At 42.2% G+C, this 16162-nt stretch overlaps 1 protein-coding gene across 5 annotated transcripts in view; it reads left to right on the forward strand.

The window, feature by feature from the left end:
• Positions 1 to 16162, forward strand: part of LOC137480262 (glypican-5-like) — a 372067-nt gene that overhangs the window by 132250 nt on the left and 223655 nt on the right. For all 5 annotated transcript variants that reach the window (XM_068201344.1, XM_068201345.1, XM_068201342.1 and 2 more), the window contains one exon: positions 14440 to 14570. In XM_068201344.1, coding sequence (XP_068057445.1) covers positions 14440 to 14570 — 131 coding nt within the window. The remainder of the gene's footprint in view (positions 1 to 14439; positions 14571 to 16162) is intronic.

The raw sequence follows: 16162 nt of genomic DNA on the forward strand, positions 1-16162 counted from the left end.
ATTTCAGAGTTTATTTGATTAGGGCATTTCCACTGTGACATGGATATCTTTTGTTGGATAATTCAGTCACAAGTGGAAGTGAATTCTATACATCCTGTTAATTTTGCCCTCTGGCTTGCTTGCTGGAATAAGTCTTTTTCATATGTTTATTAATGGAAGTGATTTCTTCTCCTGTATTGTTCCCCTGTTTCTCAAGCAGAAAAAAACCCTATTTTTTTAATGGAACAAATCTTATTTATACAGGAAAATTCTACTTAGGAATCCATCTTGTTTTGCTCTTCAAATTAACTCTCAGGAAAATTAATTAGCTGTCTTTTTTCCATATGATTATTTGACTTTGAGGGTTGCCATCAGAGCAGTAGGGGGAACTTCCTGAACCTTAACAATGCCTGTATTTCTCTCAGGCCCTATTGCACACAGAATTGCAGCTACTAGAGTGAATAAATTTATTTGGTGGTGTAATCCTTCACCAATGGAAATAGCAGTGGTTCTGAGTCGTCAGGCAAACATTTATAAAATTAGATTGGCTTAACTGGATGCCAGCAGTAGCTACTGTACTGTGCTTCATACTGGAGTTGAATATACAGAATGCCAGTGAAGTTTGAAAATCTAAAAGAAAATAGCCAAAAGCAGCACGTGTTCAGATGAGGAATTTGGTCATGCATGTTTTCCAGCAGCTGTTTTTATTTTAGGTTTAATTTAAAATACATTCAGTTTAATTCCATGTTCAGAATCATCAAAGCCTACCAAAAATCCTCAGATTTTGTTTCACAGAGATCATTATCAAGTTCTGAGCAATTGTATGTTTATTACTTTCATATTTTACATTTCTGGGGTTTCATGTACTACCCAAGGGCATGGTCTAGCTCAAAGAATAACAGGAATCAGCATGCTTTTCATTTACCCTTTTTCATTAGAGGCAATCTATATTAAGACCTGTTTTAGTAACAAGCCAGTTTTACTTTTTAACCTCCCATGTGTTTTATTAGGTTGCTGAGATTTTAATTTTTTTATTTTGTAATGGTTATGAAAAGAAAATTAGTTCGGTCTCGATTCCCATTCATGCTATTGCAGACAGACAACTTTATGTAAAGGTAGCAAAAAATGTCTGCTACAAGCACTGCCCAAATTACATTTCTTATATTAAGTAGTCTCAACCCAAGACATCTGAGATTTGGGCTCCAGGAGACACTGAAACATCTGGAATTCAGGAGAGAGTTTTCTCTCCCTCATTGTTCAGTTTTTGCTCTCTGTCTCATTATGGTGACAGGTTTTGTCATGTCTGGTCTTACCAATCAGAAAAAAAGTGGGACTAGCAATTTTTAACAGTTTTTGCTTAGGAAAACCAATACCAGCCTGCTGTTTGCTGGTGTTTGTTAAACTGTGGCTGAAGGGTTTGAGTCAGCTGCTTGCTGTAGACAAGTTATTGTTCCATTTATCCTGGATGCATATTGGATAGTGGAAGTGGTCATGTTTACTCGACTCTCAGGATGCTTTCAGCAGATTTTAATAACCAGTTCCAGGTAGCACAACACCAGGCCAAACTGAGCCCCAAGTGTACAGGACTGTACAAGTGTCTTGCCTATATCTAATCATGTTGCCTTGCAGAAGTCTAAAATTGAAAATCAAATGGTAATCATGGTAAGTTATGTGGTAATTAACTGACCCCAGGTATGTATGTATTCCCCAGCTTTAATTTTTTTTCTGCAGCCAAATGACGACTTTTATTCTCACTGGTCTACCATGCTCTTGCTTCAAGACCTTGCTCCTAAACAAGACCTTCAGTTCTATCCCAGTAGATGGTGAAAATTTAGCATTTGACTGATTTATTTGCTACATTTGGGAGAATATACCCCAGGATCTGCAAGATCAAAACCTTGATGGATACTTTAAAGGGATTTTTATAGCCATCCTACTTAAATGAGGAGGCCAGAGGATGAAAGCTGAGTGAGCTGTGGGCACCAGGCTGTGAGGATGGAATAATTGCTCTGCTGGTTTGCAAGAATCATCTCCTAATGAGATTTAGTTGGAGATGCCACTGAAGGTGCTGTAAAGAAGGCAATGATGGGCTCTCCAAAACTGTCACTTCACAGGGAAGTCACTTCAGAAGTTGGAATTGCTGTTGGAGCAGTGTGCTGTGCTGTCTGCGGGGCAGGGCAGGGCTGTGTGTCCTGCAGCTCTGCCTGTGTCCCTGCTGCCTCCTGACCCCCAGTGCAGCTCACTGCTTGCAGAGCGTTGGCCTTTAAACCAAGCCACCCAAACACTAAATTACTTTTTCTTCTTCTTTTGTTTTACACTGTTGTGGGACAGCTTTTCGAGGGCAGTCTCTCTTGGCACATGTATTAAAAGGACCAGTGGCTTAGTTTAGCTTCAGTTTGAGCCAGTAGTGCTCAAGAGGCTAGGGAAAAAGAGAAATTAAACTCTTTTCTGCTGCACTGAAGGAAGTAAAGAAATAGAGATTATTAATGAAAAATCTGGTGCATGTTTTGAAAAGCAGATGAGCACAGACCACATAGCTGAAATCAACTGCTTCCAGTTCCTGTTTTGGGCAAGTGAAACGCTGAATGAAACAAGTTAGCATATTCAGGGCAGTTTAATTACAGCCTGAAACAATAAGTTGGGTTGCAGTGGTGGCTGCCAACTGCTGTTGCTATGCTGGGCTGCTGGGTGGTCCTGGACATGAGCTGGAAGCATCATGCCTGGGTTGTCTGCACATTCAGGTCTGCAGGGTAGCCTTGGACCCAGTGGGATGTTTGTGAGACCAGCTCTTGAGATTTGTAGCCCAAATCCACAGGCTAGAGACGGGCAAGTATCTAAACATGCAGGCAGCTTGCCAAAGCTGAGCAACTCACAGTGTGATTTAATTGTCAAAGAAGGAAATTGGTTGTCAGGAGCTGGTCAGTTCTACACCTGCCGACATGGTTTCTTCTCAGATTTGTTAATCTCACTGCTTTAGCATCCTTATCTGAGAAATTGGGATAAGAACACTGCCTGCCTTGAGGTGAGGGCTGTAAGGTGGGAGGGGTGCAGTGTTGGTAAATGCCGTTGAAGACTGGAAGTGAACAGAGTACTTCCCAGAAGTGTAGTGGTCCCATGGAGCATGTCATTGTGCTGGGAATGCTGCACTGTGGTGTTTGCTAGGCAGACAAGTCTTGGCAGGGAACTTTGTGCTTTTAGTTAGTGTTTTGTTTCATTTATTTTTATTATTGTTCATGAGCTGTCTGAATTTAACTAAGTTATTTTCCCCTCTGCAGTTCAGATTTCTTTTTCTTCCCTTTGGAAGTGCTTAGAACGGGTGTTGAAGAACAGCAATTTGACAGCCCCGAATTCCCATCGGTCTGGGGAGTTCTCTTGCCTCCAGAATTTTATCTGGTATTTTATCCTGATGCAGTGGCTTAAACACTCAGTGTGCTGTAAGGAAGGGCAGCCCTTGTGTGCCTTCCAGAAGTAGGAAACAAAAGCACTGAATCTTAATCTTCCATTGTTGATTTCAGCAAGAGTGAGGTGAATCTTTAGTAAATTACTTAAACATGGGAGAAAATGTAGAGGTTTGTGGGTACTTATGTAACTTTTGTTGTCTTCTGCTTTGGGTGCTTGCTTGGTTTGGGTCCCCTCCTGAGATTTCTTGTGCTGCAATTAAGGATCCACATGTCCAGCAGGAACATCCAGATTTGAAATTCCCTGCTCTTAAATGTCTTTTGGAATGTCATCTAGTCCAACCCCCGTGCTCAAGCAGGGTCAGGCATGCTGAGGACTGGGCACAGTGTTCTGGGATGGCCCTGACAGTGCTGGAGAGAAGGGAAGATCATCACTTAAAATACTCTGGGCTACCATTAGCCTTCACCTGTAGGGCCGGCTCACTTACAGTTTTCTGATCCCCAATCCAGTGCTCTTTTGGGAGATCTTTTCCTTGCAAATTCAGGTTCTGTGCTGAGAATCCAGATTTTCTGTCAGTTTTCTGCGTGCATCCAGTGGGCTGTGAAGCTCCGCACATGTTCACCGTGCTGCTTTTGATGTGATCTGATGCCTGATGTGCTGCTTTACTGCATGGCTGATAAAGCATGATTGATTCTTGACAACGTTGCTGGCATTAATTCTGCCTGTAGTCAGAGCTGGTAACTCTTTTCCAGTCAGTCACTGGCAAAAGGTTTTTATGAAACGAATGCAATTACAGTTATTGGAGTGACTGTAACTCACTGTTGACTCCACTCTATGTCCCTTCTTGAATTTGTCTCTCTTTAAGAAAGACAAAACATTGTAAAAGAAGACTTATTTTGGATTATGATGTGTTTTTAAAAGTAAAAATGTGAAGTTTTCACTACCTTCCAGCTCAAAAACATCCTTTCTGGCTTCCTTCATGTTCTTTGCAATGATATAGAAAGTCTGAGGAATCTCAAGTTGAAAGAAAGGCTGTTTTTGTTTGCTCTTGTTGCAGAACTTCATCAGAAATTGGTCAGAAAGGTACAGGAATGCATCTCACAAATTTCAATGCGATATCAGTGAGGAAATCATTCCTAGGCTTGTGAATAATGACACAACTCCTTGGCTAACTATAAAAATACATAAAATAGTTTAAAGTAAATCCTTCTGTTGATTTTGTTTTAAGAAAGCATGGATCTCAAATAAATTTTAGAAATAAAAAGGCCTGACAACCATAAATGAGGAGTTGTGGTCTTGGATGCTGCTGTAAGCATTTTTATTCCTTGTTTTCAGGCTGGTCCTGTGCTCCAGCACAGATCTGGCACAGTGGGACCATTCCTGCACCTGAGCACAGCCAGGATGAATCCTGCAGAGCAGGCAGACTCAGAGTTTTCCTGGGGCTTGTCTTGGTTTGAAAAGTCTGCTAAGGAAGGCGGGAGGCTCCCTTGAAATGGAAAATGTAAATCTCATCCCTGCAAATTAATATAATTTTGAAATTAAGGGGCTGTCAGGCAAAGACATGGGAATAGGAATAACAGTTCTTTTCTAGGAAAATTAAAAATACAAATGCAATAGTACAAAAAAGAAAAAAAAAACCACTGCCAGAGTCAGAGCAGGCCCTGACCCCCTGTGTGTCAGGGTGTGGCAGCAGTCCCATCCCATCCCATCCCATGGTGGCTCAGCCCTCCTGCAGTGCCAGCTGTGGCTCTGCTGGAGCAGGGATCCTGCACAAGGGTGGAGTTTTCCTCTGAAGCTCCAGGGCTGGTGGGGATGGGCCTGGGCTTCCTCTGGGAATGCAGTGGGGAAGAAAGCTGCTCCTCTGGGAATGCAGTGGGGAAGAAAGCTGCTCCTCTGGGAATGCAGTGGGGAAGAAAGCTGCTCCTCTGGGAATGCAGTGGGGAAGAAAGGCTGCTGTGGTGTTCCCAAGGTCAGATTGTATCCAGGTAGGAATGCTTGGCTCCTCCCCTGGGTGGAGCATCTCCCCATGGGATGATGGAATTTTCTCAGCCATGCAGGGACACTCAGTGGCCATGAACAGCAGAGATCTCCTGGAGGGAGGATTGGCTGTGGGAGAGATAAAGAAAAAACTGCCCCATGAGCAGCAGGGAACTGCCCTGGCTCTGACAGATGGGAAATAGAACACACAGCCCCAGCTCAATCTTTCAACTATGTTTCCTTTATTTAACAAGTGCTTACAAGTTCAGAACAAAATGCCCTTACTATTAAATAAGTTGTTGTCTTGCTGGAAAGATCTCTCTTCTGATAGTCAAAGGTGCAGTCTTAAAGGTCTGATCTGAGCTTTGGACTTAAACTTGCAGATTTGGTATCTTCACAGGTTTCAGCTGCAGAAATGCTCAGCCAGTGAAGTGGCATGACTGGTTTAATAGTCCCAATAGATTCCATTTTAATTCCTCACTGTAGTTAGTGAATGCTCAAAGCATCCATCCTTTCCTCAAGTGTACAAGGGGAATCTGCCTGCCATACATGTTTTGAGATCAGAAGCCTGGTGGTGCAGGTGAGGCCCAGCTGTGATAATTCAGGCCCCCAGGGGAGGCTGCAGGTTTTCCTTTGTGCAGGGTCCCAGTCCTCTTTGCTGGTGAACCTTCCTGAGGTCCTAAGGCAAAGGAGCACAGAAGTGGCTGTTTTGGTACCCACTACAAGCAAAACATCTCTACTGCATTAGTAATTTCCTTGGGAGACAGGAGAGAAGTCTGAGAACTTGCTGATAAATGTGATGTACTTGTCTCAATGTGAAAAATGTCTTCTAACTATTTTTATAAAAGGGTGGATGCTGCCCTGATAATTGTGCTGCCTGCGATTGCTACAAGTCTTGGATAATTACTGAATTCTTCAGAGTCATCTAAAGTCACTTATTTCTCTTCAGAAAAAAAGGCATGAGGGAATGTGTTTATTTTGACAGCAGCTGTCAGCAAATTGGGGTGTAATTTGTAATTGAAATTATATTTCTCATGATAAAAGAATTGACTGTGTTTATCAGTCTTTTCTAATTATTATATTCGCTAAATGCAAAATGAAAAGTTATTCTTTCTCTGTATGTGTTGACATTATTATTGGCATGTTGATTTAATGATTGCATAAACTTACAGTATTATTTTGTCTAAGAGGACAATGTGAAAGTATATAATGACCTTCTGACTTCCTACATATTTTTGTTAGGCAGCTTCCATGTTGTTGTTTGGAGAAAGCTCAGGCATTTTGCCTGTGCCATGAAGCACTTACAGTAATGATGAACAGAAAACAATAATCATAGAAGGATTTAAAATTTCTGCTGGAAAATGATGGTTTTTTCTGCTCTTGATTGCTATTTTGGCAAATGTTTTCAGGGTTGATTTATAAGTGCTCTTATAAATACATAGGATAGGCATGACATGTACCCTAAATGCTGGTTTACATTTGTGCCACCAGCCATTCCTAAAGGGAATGCTCTCGTCCCTCTTTCATGCATATGTATCTATGTAATAACAAATACTTGTTGTATGTATAGCAGATTTCATTATCCCTTGAACAAACCCAGATGTCAGTTTAAAATAGCAGAAGCAGTTTATCTGAAGGGATTTGGAGTAAACTCTTTCACTTAGAGAATGTTTCCCCCATTTATTTTCCTGAAAATTGGTTCTTAGGACATGTCTGCCTGCAGAGAAAGGGGAGATTTTGACCTGGAGCTGTCAGACCTGTGAGCCTGACATCTATTTTTGCTCTGTGTTGCTGTTTCTTGCCTTCTTTTGGATATCCTGTGTAATACCAGCCACATGAAAACTGCTAAGAAGCAATTCTGCGTGCATTATATAAAGCCTGGAGACAAAACACTTCCCTGAGAGCTGTCTGTTGTACCAAAAAACCTGTTAGGATGTTTGTTTTGTATGTCTGGGCTTGTGCCTGAATGCCTGAGTGGTGATGGCCACCTACAAAAGTGTGTTAACCTGAAAATGAAGCTGAATTGCATGTTCAGAGAACTATGTGACTGAGGTATCCACAGATCAAATCTGGCTCAGGTTCCTCGTAATTCACTGCAAATTGTTATTTGTTCATAGATGAAAAATGAGTGTCAGTCAACTCAGCCAGTTATGTAAAATCATCATTGCTACAATTCTGGTGTAATTACAATTGCAATAAGTATGTCTAGAGGAACATGAGACTGCAGGTGGCTCAGACTAAGGGTCTGCCCTACCCACTTTGGCAATGCCAAAAGAAGATGCCAGAAGAGGGAGAAAGACTCCCTCTTTCAGTAACCTGCCCTGCATGTTGATCCCTGCTGTCACTGTGCCACCCTGTGAGTTCTGCTGAACAAAGGGGACTGGCTGTGCTGGGCTGGGGATCACCCCAGCATTTACTGAAAAGGGGGCTGGAAAGGGATCTTGTCTTGGGGAGCTCTTGGGCATCATCGACAGGTCAGGTATGCCTCAACATGGCTGAAATTAATTTGAGAAAACCATGGCTCATCTATAGGGACTAGAAGGGTGACACACTCGTTTTTGACTAAAGATGTGTATGGAGGTACACGAGCCTGAGGAAAGATGTGAAGTTCTGGAATTGCCTGAACCATGGGTATGATCCCTTCTGCCTGTCATCCCTGCCCTGCAGCTCTCGCTGACTGGGGCAGCTCAAACTGAGCCTGAGTAGCCCAGTGTCTTGGTTTGAAAAGCCAGCTGTCTGCTAAGGAAGGCAGGAGGCTCCCCTGAAAGGGAAAATGTAAACCCACTCCCTATGAATTATTATAAAATTGAAATTACGGGTCTCTTAGGCAAAGATATGGGAATAGGAATAACAGTTCTTTTCTAGTAAAATTAAAAATACAAATGCAATAGTACAAAAAAGAAAAAAAAAACTGCCAGAGTGAGAGCAGGCCCTGACCCCCTGTGTGTCAGGGTGTGGCAGCAGTCCCATCCCATCCCATGGTGGCTCAGCCCTCCTGCAGTGCCAGCTGTGGCTCTGCTGGAGCAGGGATTCTGGACAAGGGTGGAGTTTTCCTCTGAAGCTCCAGGGCTGGTGGGGATGGGCCTGGGCTTCCTCTGGGAATGCAGTGGGGAAGAAAGCTGCTCCTCTGGGAATGCAGTGGAGAAGAAAGCTGCTCCTCTGGGAATGCAGTGGGCAAAGGCTGCTGTGGGGTTCCCAAGGTCAGATTGTATCCAGGTAGGAATGCTTGGCTCCTCCCCTGGGCAGAGCATCTCCCCATGGGATGATGGAATTTTCTCAAACATGCAGGGACACTCAGTGGCCATGAACAGCAGAGATCTCCTGGAGGGAGGATTGGCTGTGGGAGAGATCAAGAAAAAACTGCCCCATGAGCAGCAGAGAACTGTCCCAGCTCTGACAGATGGTGACAGAACACACAGCCCCAGCTCAATCTTTGAACCCAGGACACCCAGCTGGCCCCTCAAGCTGCCTTTGGGCGGCTGTGGCTCGCAGGGGACCAGGGAATATCCCCAGGGGAGGTGCTGGTCCAGCCCTGCTGCTGGGCAGGGCCAGCCGGTGCCCCTGGGAGCCAGCTGTGCCAGGGAGCATCAGCAGGGATTGCTGCCCAGGTTGGGGTGCACCTGAAACGGTTTCCTTATTTTCTATGTGTTTGTACAATTTCTCTCTGCTACTTTTTGTACTTGATTATTGAACCTATGAAAAACAAACTGGGGAAGGTTTTTCTTTGTTACATTTTCAGGTTGCAGTGATAAAAGAAATTCCAGGAATATTTCGATAATTGCTTTCCCTTAAGAATGAGTATAAATAGTAAACACAATAACAGGAAGTATCATTTTGATATACTGTAATTAATTTGAAAAGTGATTAAAAGGAAATGTGAATAAAATCTTTTAATTGATTTTGTTACATTATCTTTAAAGTCACCTCATTTTTCTGAGAGCTCTTAAAGTGGCTCACTTGGATTGGCTCCCAGTGGAATTTTCTCTTAATGCTAGGTCATTGTAATTAATTATAAAATTGAGCTTAACCTTTGTAGGTTGTCAATATCTAAAGACAAATGTCACAGGTAACAAAGGCCAGGAAAGATTAGTTCTGAGTCTAGGGGGGATTGTGCAGGAGAAGGGGAGATATCATTTGACCTCTCAGGTGCTGCTGGTATTTTGTTTTGGCTTTATAAATGATAACCACTTCTCTTTTCAGCTGGTTAAATATATATACAGTTAGAGCAAAAATGTTTTGAAAAAATCCTACCAAAATAGACAAAGTTACTCACTTGTGTGTGCTTAAAAGATTCTAGCTCTTGAGATGCGCTGTAGATAGTTTGGTACACTGACCAAAAAAGTGATATTTTAAAAGCCCGTGGGAGCAGAAAATAACAGTGCTGTAATTTATGGTAAAAGTTTGTTAGATACAAACTGGGTAGAATTCTTGAAATGCCTGGTGGTCATGTAAAGCATTTATTTTACATTTTTGCAGGAATTCTTGCCTGTTCTCCCTGTGACCAAAGGCTGTGTGTGTGCATTCAGATGCAGCTTTGTGGCATGCCCAGGACAGGTTATCTCAGCACTCTTTGTTAATGGTGTTATAGAACAGTGCTCCACATCCTCATCATTTGTACTTTTATCTGGGGTAGAACTTGATTCATTTGAAAAACTGCTGCAGAATTTGTCCACTCCCTGTGCCCATTGTTGGTACCTGAAAGGATCTCTTCTGCCACCGACGGAACACACAGAACCTTATTTTTTTATGGATTTAAGTTCTGTGGCTGAATTCTCTGATGTCTAAGTGTGAAGTCTGACACAAGGTTTTTCTGCCCCTGAGGAATTTATAATGCTGTTCTCTCTGGAGGAATCTCTACTATCTAAGGGTCAACTTTTCCAACTGCCAGATTTCAGAAGATTTGTAGGAAATTAATTTAGATTGAACTATTCAGTAGATTCCAGATGAGAGAGAAGAGAATGCTTCCCTTCTGTGTGAAAGCCAACATATTCCTGTAGGAAAATGAACTGATAATCCCTTAGTTTGCTTATGTATTGCTAAACTCTGCTACCAGCAAAATGCTCCTAATAGGAAACATATTCCATAAGGGAGAGAATATTTAAAAGCAGGCAAAATCAGAGGCTATTTGCTCTCTTGTCTGATTTTGTTCAATAAGATAGAGGCAGTGGCAGTGAGCTATGAACTCTGACTTGCATTTTATCACATGGGCTCCCACTCAGCTTCTGAGCACTGGAATTGAATATTTTACAACAATACTCTGGTAGGGGTGACAGCCACCCCAAGGAGAGGATTCTGTGTTTCCAGAGTGAACTCTGGTTGATGCCTGGACAGCATAAAATCACAAATGATTCTGGTTGGTTTCTTTTAGTGTGGGTGATGGAGTGATGCAAGGACATCAGTGACCCTGAGCAAGTGAGAGCTCCTGGTGAACATGCAGGTCTGAAAACTCAGACCCCATAATTCAGTGTTTCTCACTTCCTCACTTCACTTCAAACTTGGCAGCTGGAACCTGAATTGGAGCAAACTCCAGCTGTGCTTTGAAGGGTGTTGTTGGTGGCACTTGTGGGGCACAGCAGGGCTGAGGATGTCATTTGGCAGAGGGGTTCTACAGAGCTGGGCTGGGGACAAATCCAGGGACAGAAACCTGCAGGCAAACGTGTCAGTGTTTTAATAATAACAACTCAAAGCCCGTCACTGGGAAAATCTTGTACTTTAAAACACTAATCTTCCCATTACAGAATCAAAGAAAATTACTGCTCTGGACTCGTGAAAAGGTCTCCTGCTTTTGAGAGATAAGATTCTCTTGCTATCCAGAAGGGCATGACATTTTTTCCCATGTTTGATTATATCAAATATATTAAATATGACCTCAATGTTTAAGGTTACTCAAGCTGTAAGAGTTCAAGAAGATTCTGGATGAGAATTTTTCCATTTATTTTGTTAAGCCTCTGTAATAATTGTAAATAGTCATTCTTTTAAATAACAAATAGTAAGAGGTCAAAAAATGCATATATATATGATTCTGCTTTTCATTACCAAGAAAAATTCACTGCAGAAAAAATGTGGCTATGTCTAGAAAAACAGATATTTAAGAGGAATCATTGCTGTGTAAGAAAAAAGCTTTAATATGAGTAAATATGTTAGAACTGTGAAACATGATTGCTAATTCAGAAGGTAACAAGGTAGGGGGAATACCAGTTTTCAGCTGTAGATGTTCACTGTTAGAAGATAGACCTCAGATATCTTGGCAGAGAGAAGAAAAATGTCAAGAGGGTCCTGCCATTAACAAAGGATGATTTTATGTCAGTTTGTAATTTAAGGTTGGCAGACTTATTTTAAAATTAAAATTCCAAGAAATGGGCTCAGCCATTCTTTGTGTTGATTCCTGATTATTCCTAGTCCTACACCTTGAAATTAGGATAAGAAAAATTAACTAATTAAAAATGAAATTTAAGTAAATTTAATTTAAAAATGAATTTAAAATTAATTAATTAAAAATTAATTAATTAGAAATTTTTGTCCCCATTTCCAAATGCACTGATTTCCCTCTGGGTGGGGGTTGATTCAGGAGCTCTGGGTTGAACTGGCACTGCAGTTCTGTGGTGCTCTTAGGATGGCAAGGAAACTGTGGCCCTCACTGTTAACACACTGGGAACTTGTTGCAGTGGATTGCAGATGTTGCAGTTCCAGAAAACACCTTTTTGGGTTTTTTATGGCGTGCCTCATGCTTTTCAATTTGCATAACACTGTCTTATTCTTTATAAATGTTTTTTCATACACGAGTGTTCTCATTTGTGCCATCAGCTTTGTGACTGCTCAAATTAGCTGGTAAAATTCAGGCTTTTAGGTTGTTTTATTTTGCAGAAAAATACTCATGTTGGAGAGATGTGAAAATTAGTCCACATAAAAAAAAAAAAAAATCAGATTTCTGTTTAACTCATTCAGAATCTGAAACAAATATGCCAAACAGGGATATGCCCCCAACAGGGGCTGCTGGGACTCCTGGCCTGGGACCAGCTGGGGAGCTGGGCTGAGAAGAAAGGCACTGAAAGGCCTGTGTGACAAAAGAAGTGTGATTTGCCCTTTTATTTAACAACTTTATTCTTACTAGAGTAGAATTGGTTAAATTTTTCCACTGAGAAAATAGCTTCTTTCAAATACATGTGGTTTTGTTTGTTATGCAGGAAACTGTTAGTACTGCTTAGAAAGAAAGCCCTGAAGCATAGGTTTGGCATAGGAAATACTGAAACCTGGGCAACCTGAAGAGTCATTTCTATAGTGCCAAAAATTCAAATCAAAACAAAGTTGGTGTTTTCAGTTGGATGCCTAAACTGTTGATTCACAACAGAAATGATGACTTCAATATCTTTGAATCTTCTTTCAGGAAAAACAAAAAAACTTGGGAGTTCTCCATCGGTCATGTGTATGAGAACCATATTGCTTTTGCAAACCACTCTGATTTTAGTTGGTAAAACAGTCTCAAATGCATAGTGACAAGATTTGAGGTGTATGTAATTTGAAGACATGAACTTTAGTGACATGATGAAATCTGAGATGGATTTTGCAGAGACCTTTGCTGGGATTGGGGTCTGTGCTGTAGGGGACCTGGGCAGCCTGGGGTGCAGGGGAGAAAGCATTCTGTGCAGGAATGTGCTCCAGCTGTGTTATACCCTCTGTCCAGCTCTAAAGGGTTCAAAAGGCTTTTTTGTTTCATATTTTCATTTGCACAGAGTGGTTTTTTTTTTTTTTTTTTTCCTTTTCATAAGCTTGGAAGGGACTGAAATGGACTATTTGATTTCCCAAAGTTGTAGTTTAGAACAGCACTGTGCTAGTCCCTGGTGAGACCAGACCAGTGTACACAGTGTGTGGTGTTGAGTGAGGCAGCTGGCTCCCACCCTGCTGCTGGAGATGTGTCAGGATTAATCCAGTATGCTCCCATTCCATTGCTGCAGTTTTAGGTTCTTCATAGCATATGACACTGGAGTGGGCTGGAAATCAAACAACTAAAGCTGACAGTAACTCTCTTGCCTACAGAGCTTCCAGTTTTCCACACTGTTTGCCTGTTTTTTCAGAGGAGGATGTCTTAGCTTTACATAATTGTGGTTCTCCTGGAGGAAATGGGCTAAGGCAGGGAAAATTGTCCTGTGCTGGTGCTGCCATCTGCTTCAGAGTGGTGCAAAGGGACAGAAAAGTTACCTGAAGTCATCTGTGGGCTGAAGCACTCAGCAGACTTGTAAGGGTTCCAAGGGTGCAGGAAAGGGCACAGAGCAGGAAGAATCCATCTCACCCTGGCTGGTTACTGTGGGACCTTGAGGAAGGGATACCAAACCCAGGGCTGTGTGGGATGATGGATTCTGTGTGACTCAGGTCACTGGTGGTACCATGCCCAGAATAGGATTCCCTTTGTGTTCTCTTCGTGGTTGGTTGGGGATTTAAGTGTGGGTAAAACATCACAGGTTACTCATTTGTGGATTAGAAAGGGAAGAGACTTGTCTTCCTCTTGTCACTTAAAGCTGTTACAGCAAATAAATGTGTCAGGATACATGAGCAGTGTCAGACTCACAGTGCAGAAAGGATAAACACAAGCTTGCTTTTGAATGATACTGAATCCCTGGGAGGGGCTTCAGGAGGGGCAGTGAGGACTGAGTGATGTTACATGGCCTGGTTAAAGGCTGCAAGAATTGGTTATCTGCTGATTACAAGCCCCTTCAAGCTCCAGATAAACTCTGCTCTTTATGCATGAGGCAGATGTTCCACGAAAATCCGTGTGCCTTTAAGCTCCAGGTGCGTTTCTAAATCAAAGCTTAGCTTGCCAATGCTTTATCAGGCACTACTTCAGCCTTTCCAAGTGTGCTGTAGTCCAGGTAGCCACCAGGAAATCCATGACTGCTGACTTTCTGGTGTTCTTTGCGCTGCCTTGGAATGTGCTCCTTCTTTTGCAAGGCATTGTTCCCATCTGCTTGAAGGAATAATCCTTTCACAATGTCCTGTGCAGTGAACACAGACAATAGGCAGGCTTTTCTGGGGTTGGAAATCCTTTTCTTTCACTCACATCCTGTTTCACTTTCCCTCCCTTTCTTACAGGTTGATAAAGTGTGTGGACAGCCCAAACAGCACGAAGGGAACCTGTCATCAGCCAGTATTGTGCCAGTGAAGGAAGTGACTGGAACCCAGACATTTGTGATGGCTCACACCAACCTGAACAATAAAAGAAGGTAACCCTAGGCTGCAGTTGCTTTGAAAAAAACCCTCAGCCTGTAATTTGTGCTGTTGGTTCTTTGCACTGTACAAGCCAAAGCCACAGCTCTGTCACCTCCTCTGTGTGCTCACACAGGTGACTTTGTGGTCACATTGTGGGTCTCTCCAAGAAAGGCCAGGCTTGGTATCATTGCTTAACACCAAGGTGTTCGTTATTTCCAGAATCTTTCAGTGAAAATGGTGAAATCTTTTCCTCGACAAAGTCTGAGGAAAGTGATTTCCACAGCTGAGTCTAAAGTACTTAAAATGTAACTGCCCAGGTCTGTAAGGACATGAGCTTATCCAGGGGCTGAAGTGGGAAGGAGGAAGGGGTGAAAAGGAAAGCTTCATTGCCCTGACACCAAGTCAGTCCCTGATTCCACTGGACTGGGCAGGAGTGATGATATCCTTTGGAATCTCACTGATTGGTTGCATAACAAAGAGCTGAAGGAGTTTTGTAGGCTTCTTGTGTCCATCTTGGCTCCTGTTCTTCAGCTGTGCCCCATCTGAGACACCTGCAGCTGAGTACTGCCACTGGCCTGGACAGGAGTGTCCCTGCTCCCAGATCTCCTGAGATTTTCTGTCACTTTACCTCGTGTAGCTCCTGAATTGGCTTTCTGTGCATTCTGGGAGAGGATGTTTTTGCAACCCCACTCACTATACACGAGTAGATGCCAGAGCAAACTGCCCGTAAACTCCCAGTGCCTATTTCTGGCTGGCACCTTGTCCTCTGTAGGAGCAGAGTTAATCTGGGGCTAGCCCCATCAGTGGAGTTGGGCTGGGCTTACCTCTGTCCAAAAGCAGCATCTAAACTGCCCAGGCAGTCCATGTGTATCTCTGGTGGATAAGTGGATGGCTGGAGCAATGTTAAAATTGCTAAATGTTAAAATTTCCACAGCCTGGGTTCGGGTATTTCACTTGTTTCACTTGTTTCACTTGAGATTTTTATTCATTTCTGTTCTAATTCTCAGCTGCATGAATGGAACAAACACCATTTTAAAAGATAAAAGTAATAACAGCAAGTGAAGTTTTTGAGTGATAGTGATAATTTTTTATCCTTTTGTAATTTAAAGGCAAACCGTAACAGTTTGTGCTAGTGCTTGGAGTAAATCAATTTTGACCATGCAAATCAGGAAAAAGGAGCATTACAGAAATTAAATTAATAACTTCAGCAGTAAAAATTCAAAGAACAGTTGTAGTATAATTATTGAAATAGGCTTTTAACAGCACAGAGCCCTGGGCCATCTTCTGTGTAGCTCACTGACTTGGCTGGAGTTTAACACTGCCAGCCCAAAAGCCAGAACTGCCAACCTGCCAACAGGTGATCTCTTAAAAAGTTGCAGATTCGTGTCTTCAATGGCATGAAAGCGGCTCTTTCTCCCCTATGATCTGCTTGCTCCCCTTCCCAACCATCTAGAATTATTTGGATATTGACCTTTTAAAATGTAAGGCTTGTAGATGGAATAGAAAATAAACTAATGCGCTCTGAATTAGACAGTTTGCTACAATTGGTCTGCAAATTAATTTATCCAGAAAATCTAAACTAAGTCCCTGCTTATGTAATTAGCAT

The sequence above is a fragment of the Anomalospiza imberbis genome, chromosome 10, assembly GCF_031753505.1.
Source record: "Anomalospiza imberbis isolate Cuckoo-Finch-1a 21T00152 chromosome 10, ASM3175350v1, whole genome shotgun sequence".
NCBI classification, from domain to species: Eukaryota; Metazoa; Chordata; class Aves; order Passeriformes; family Viduidae; genus Anomalospiza; species Anomalospiza imberbis.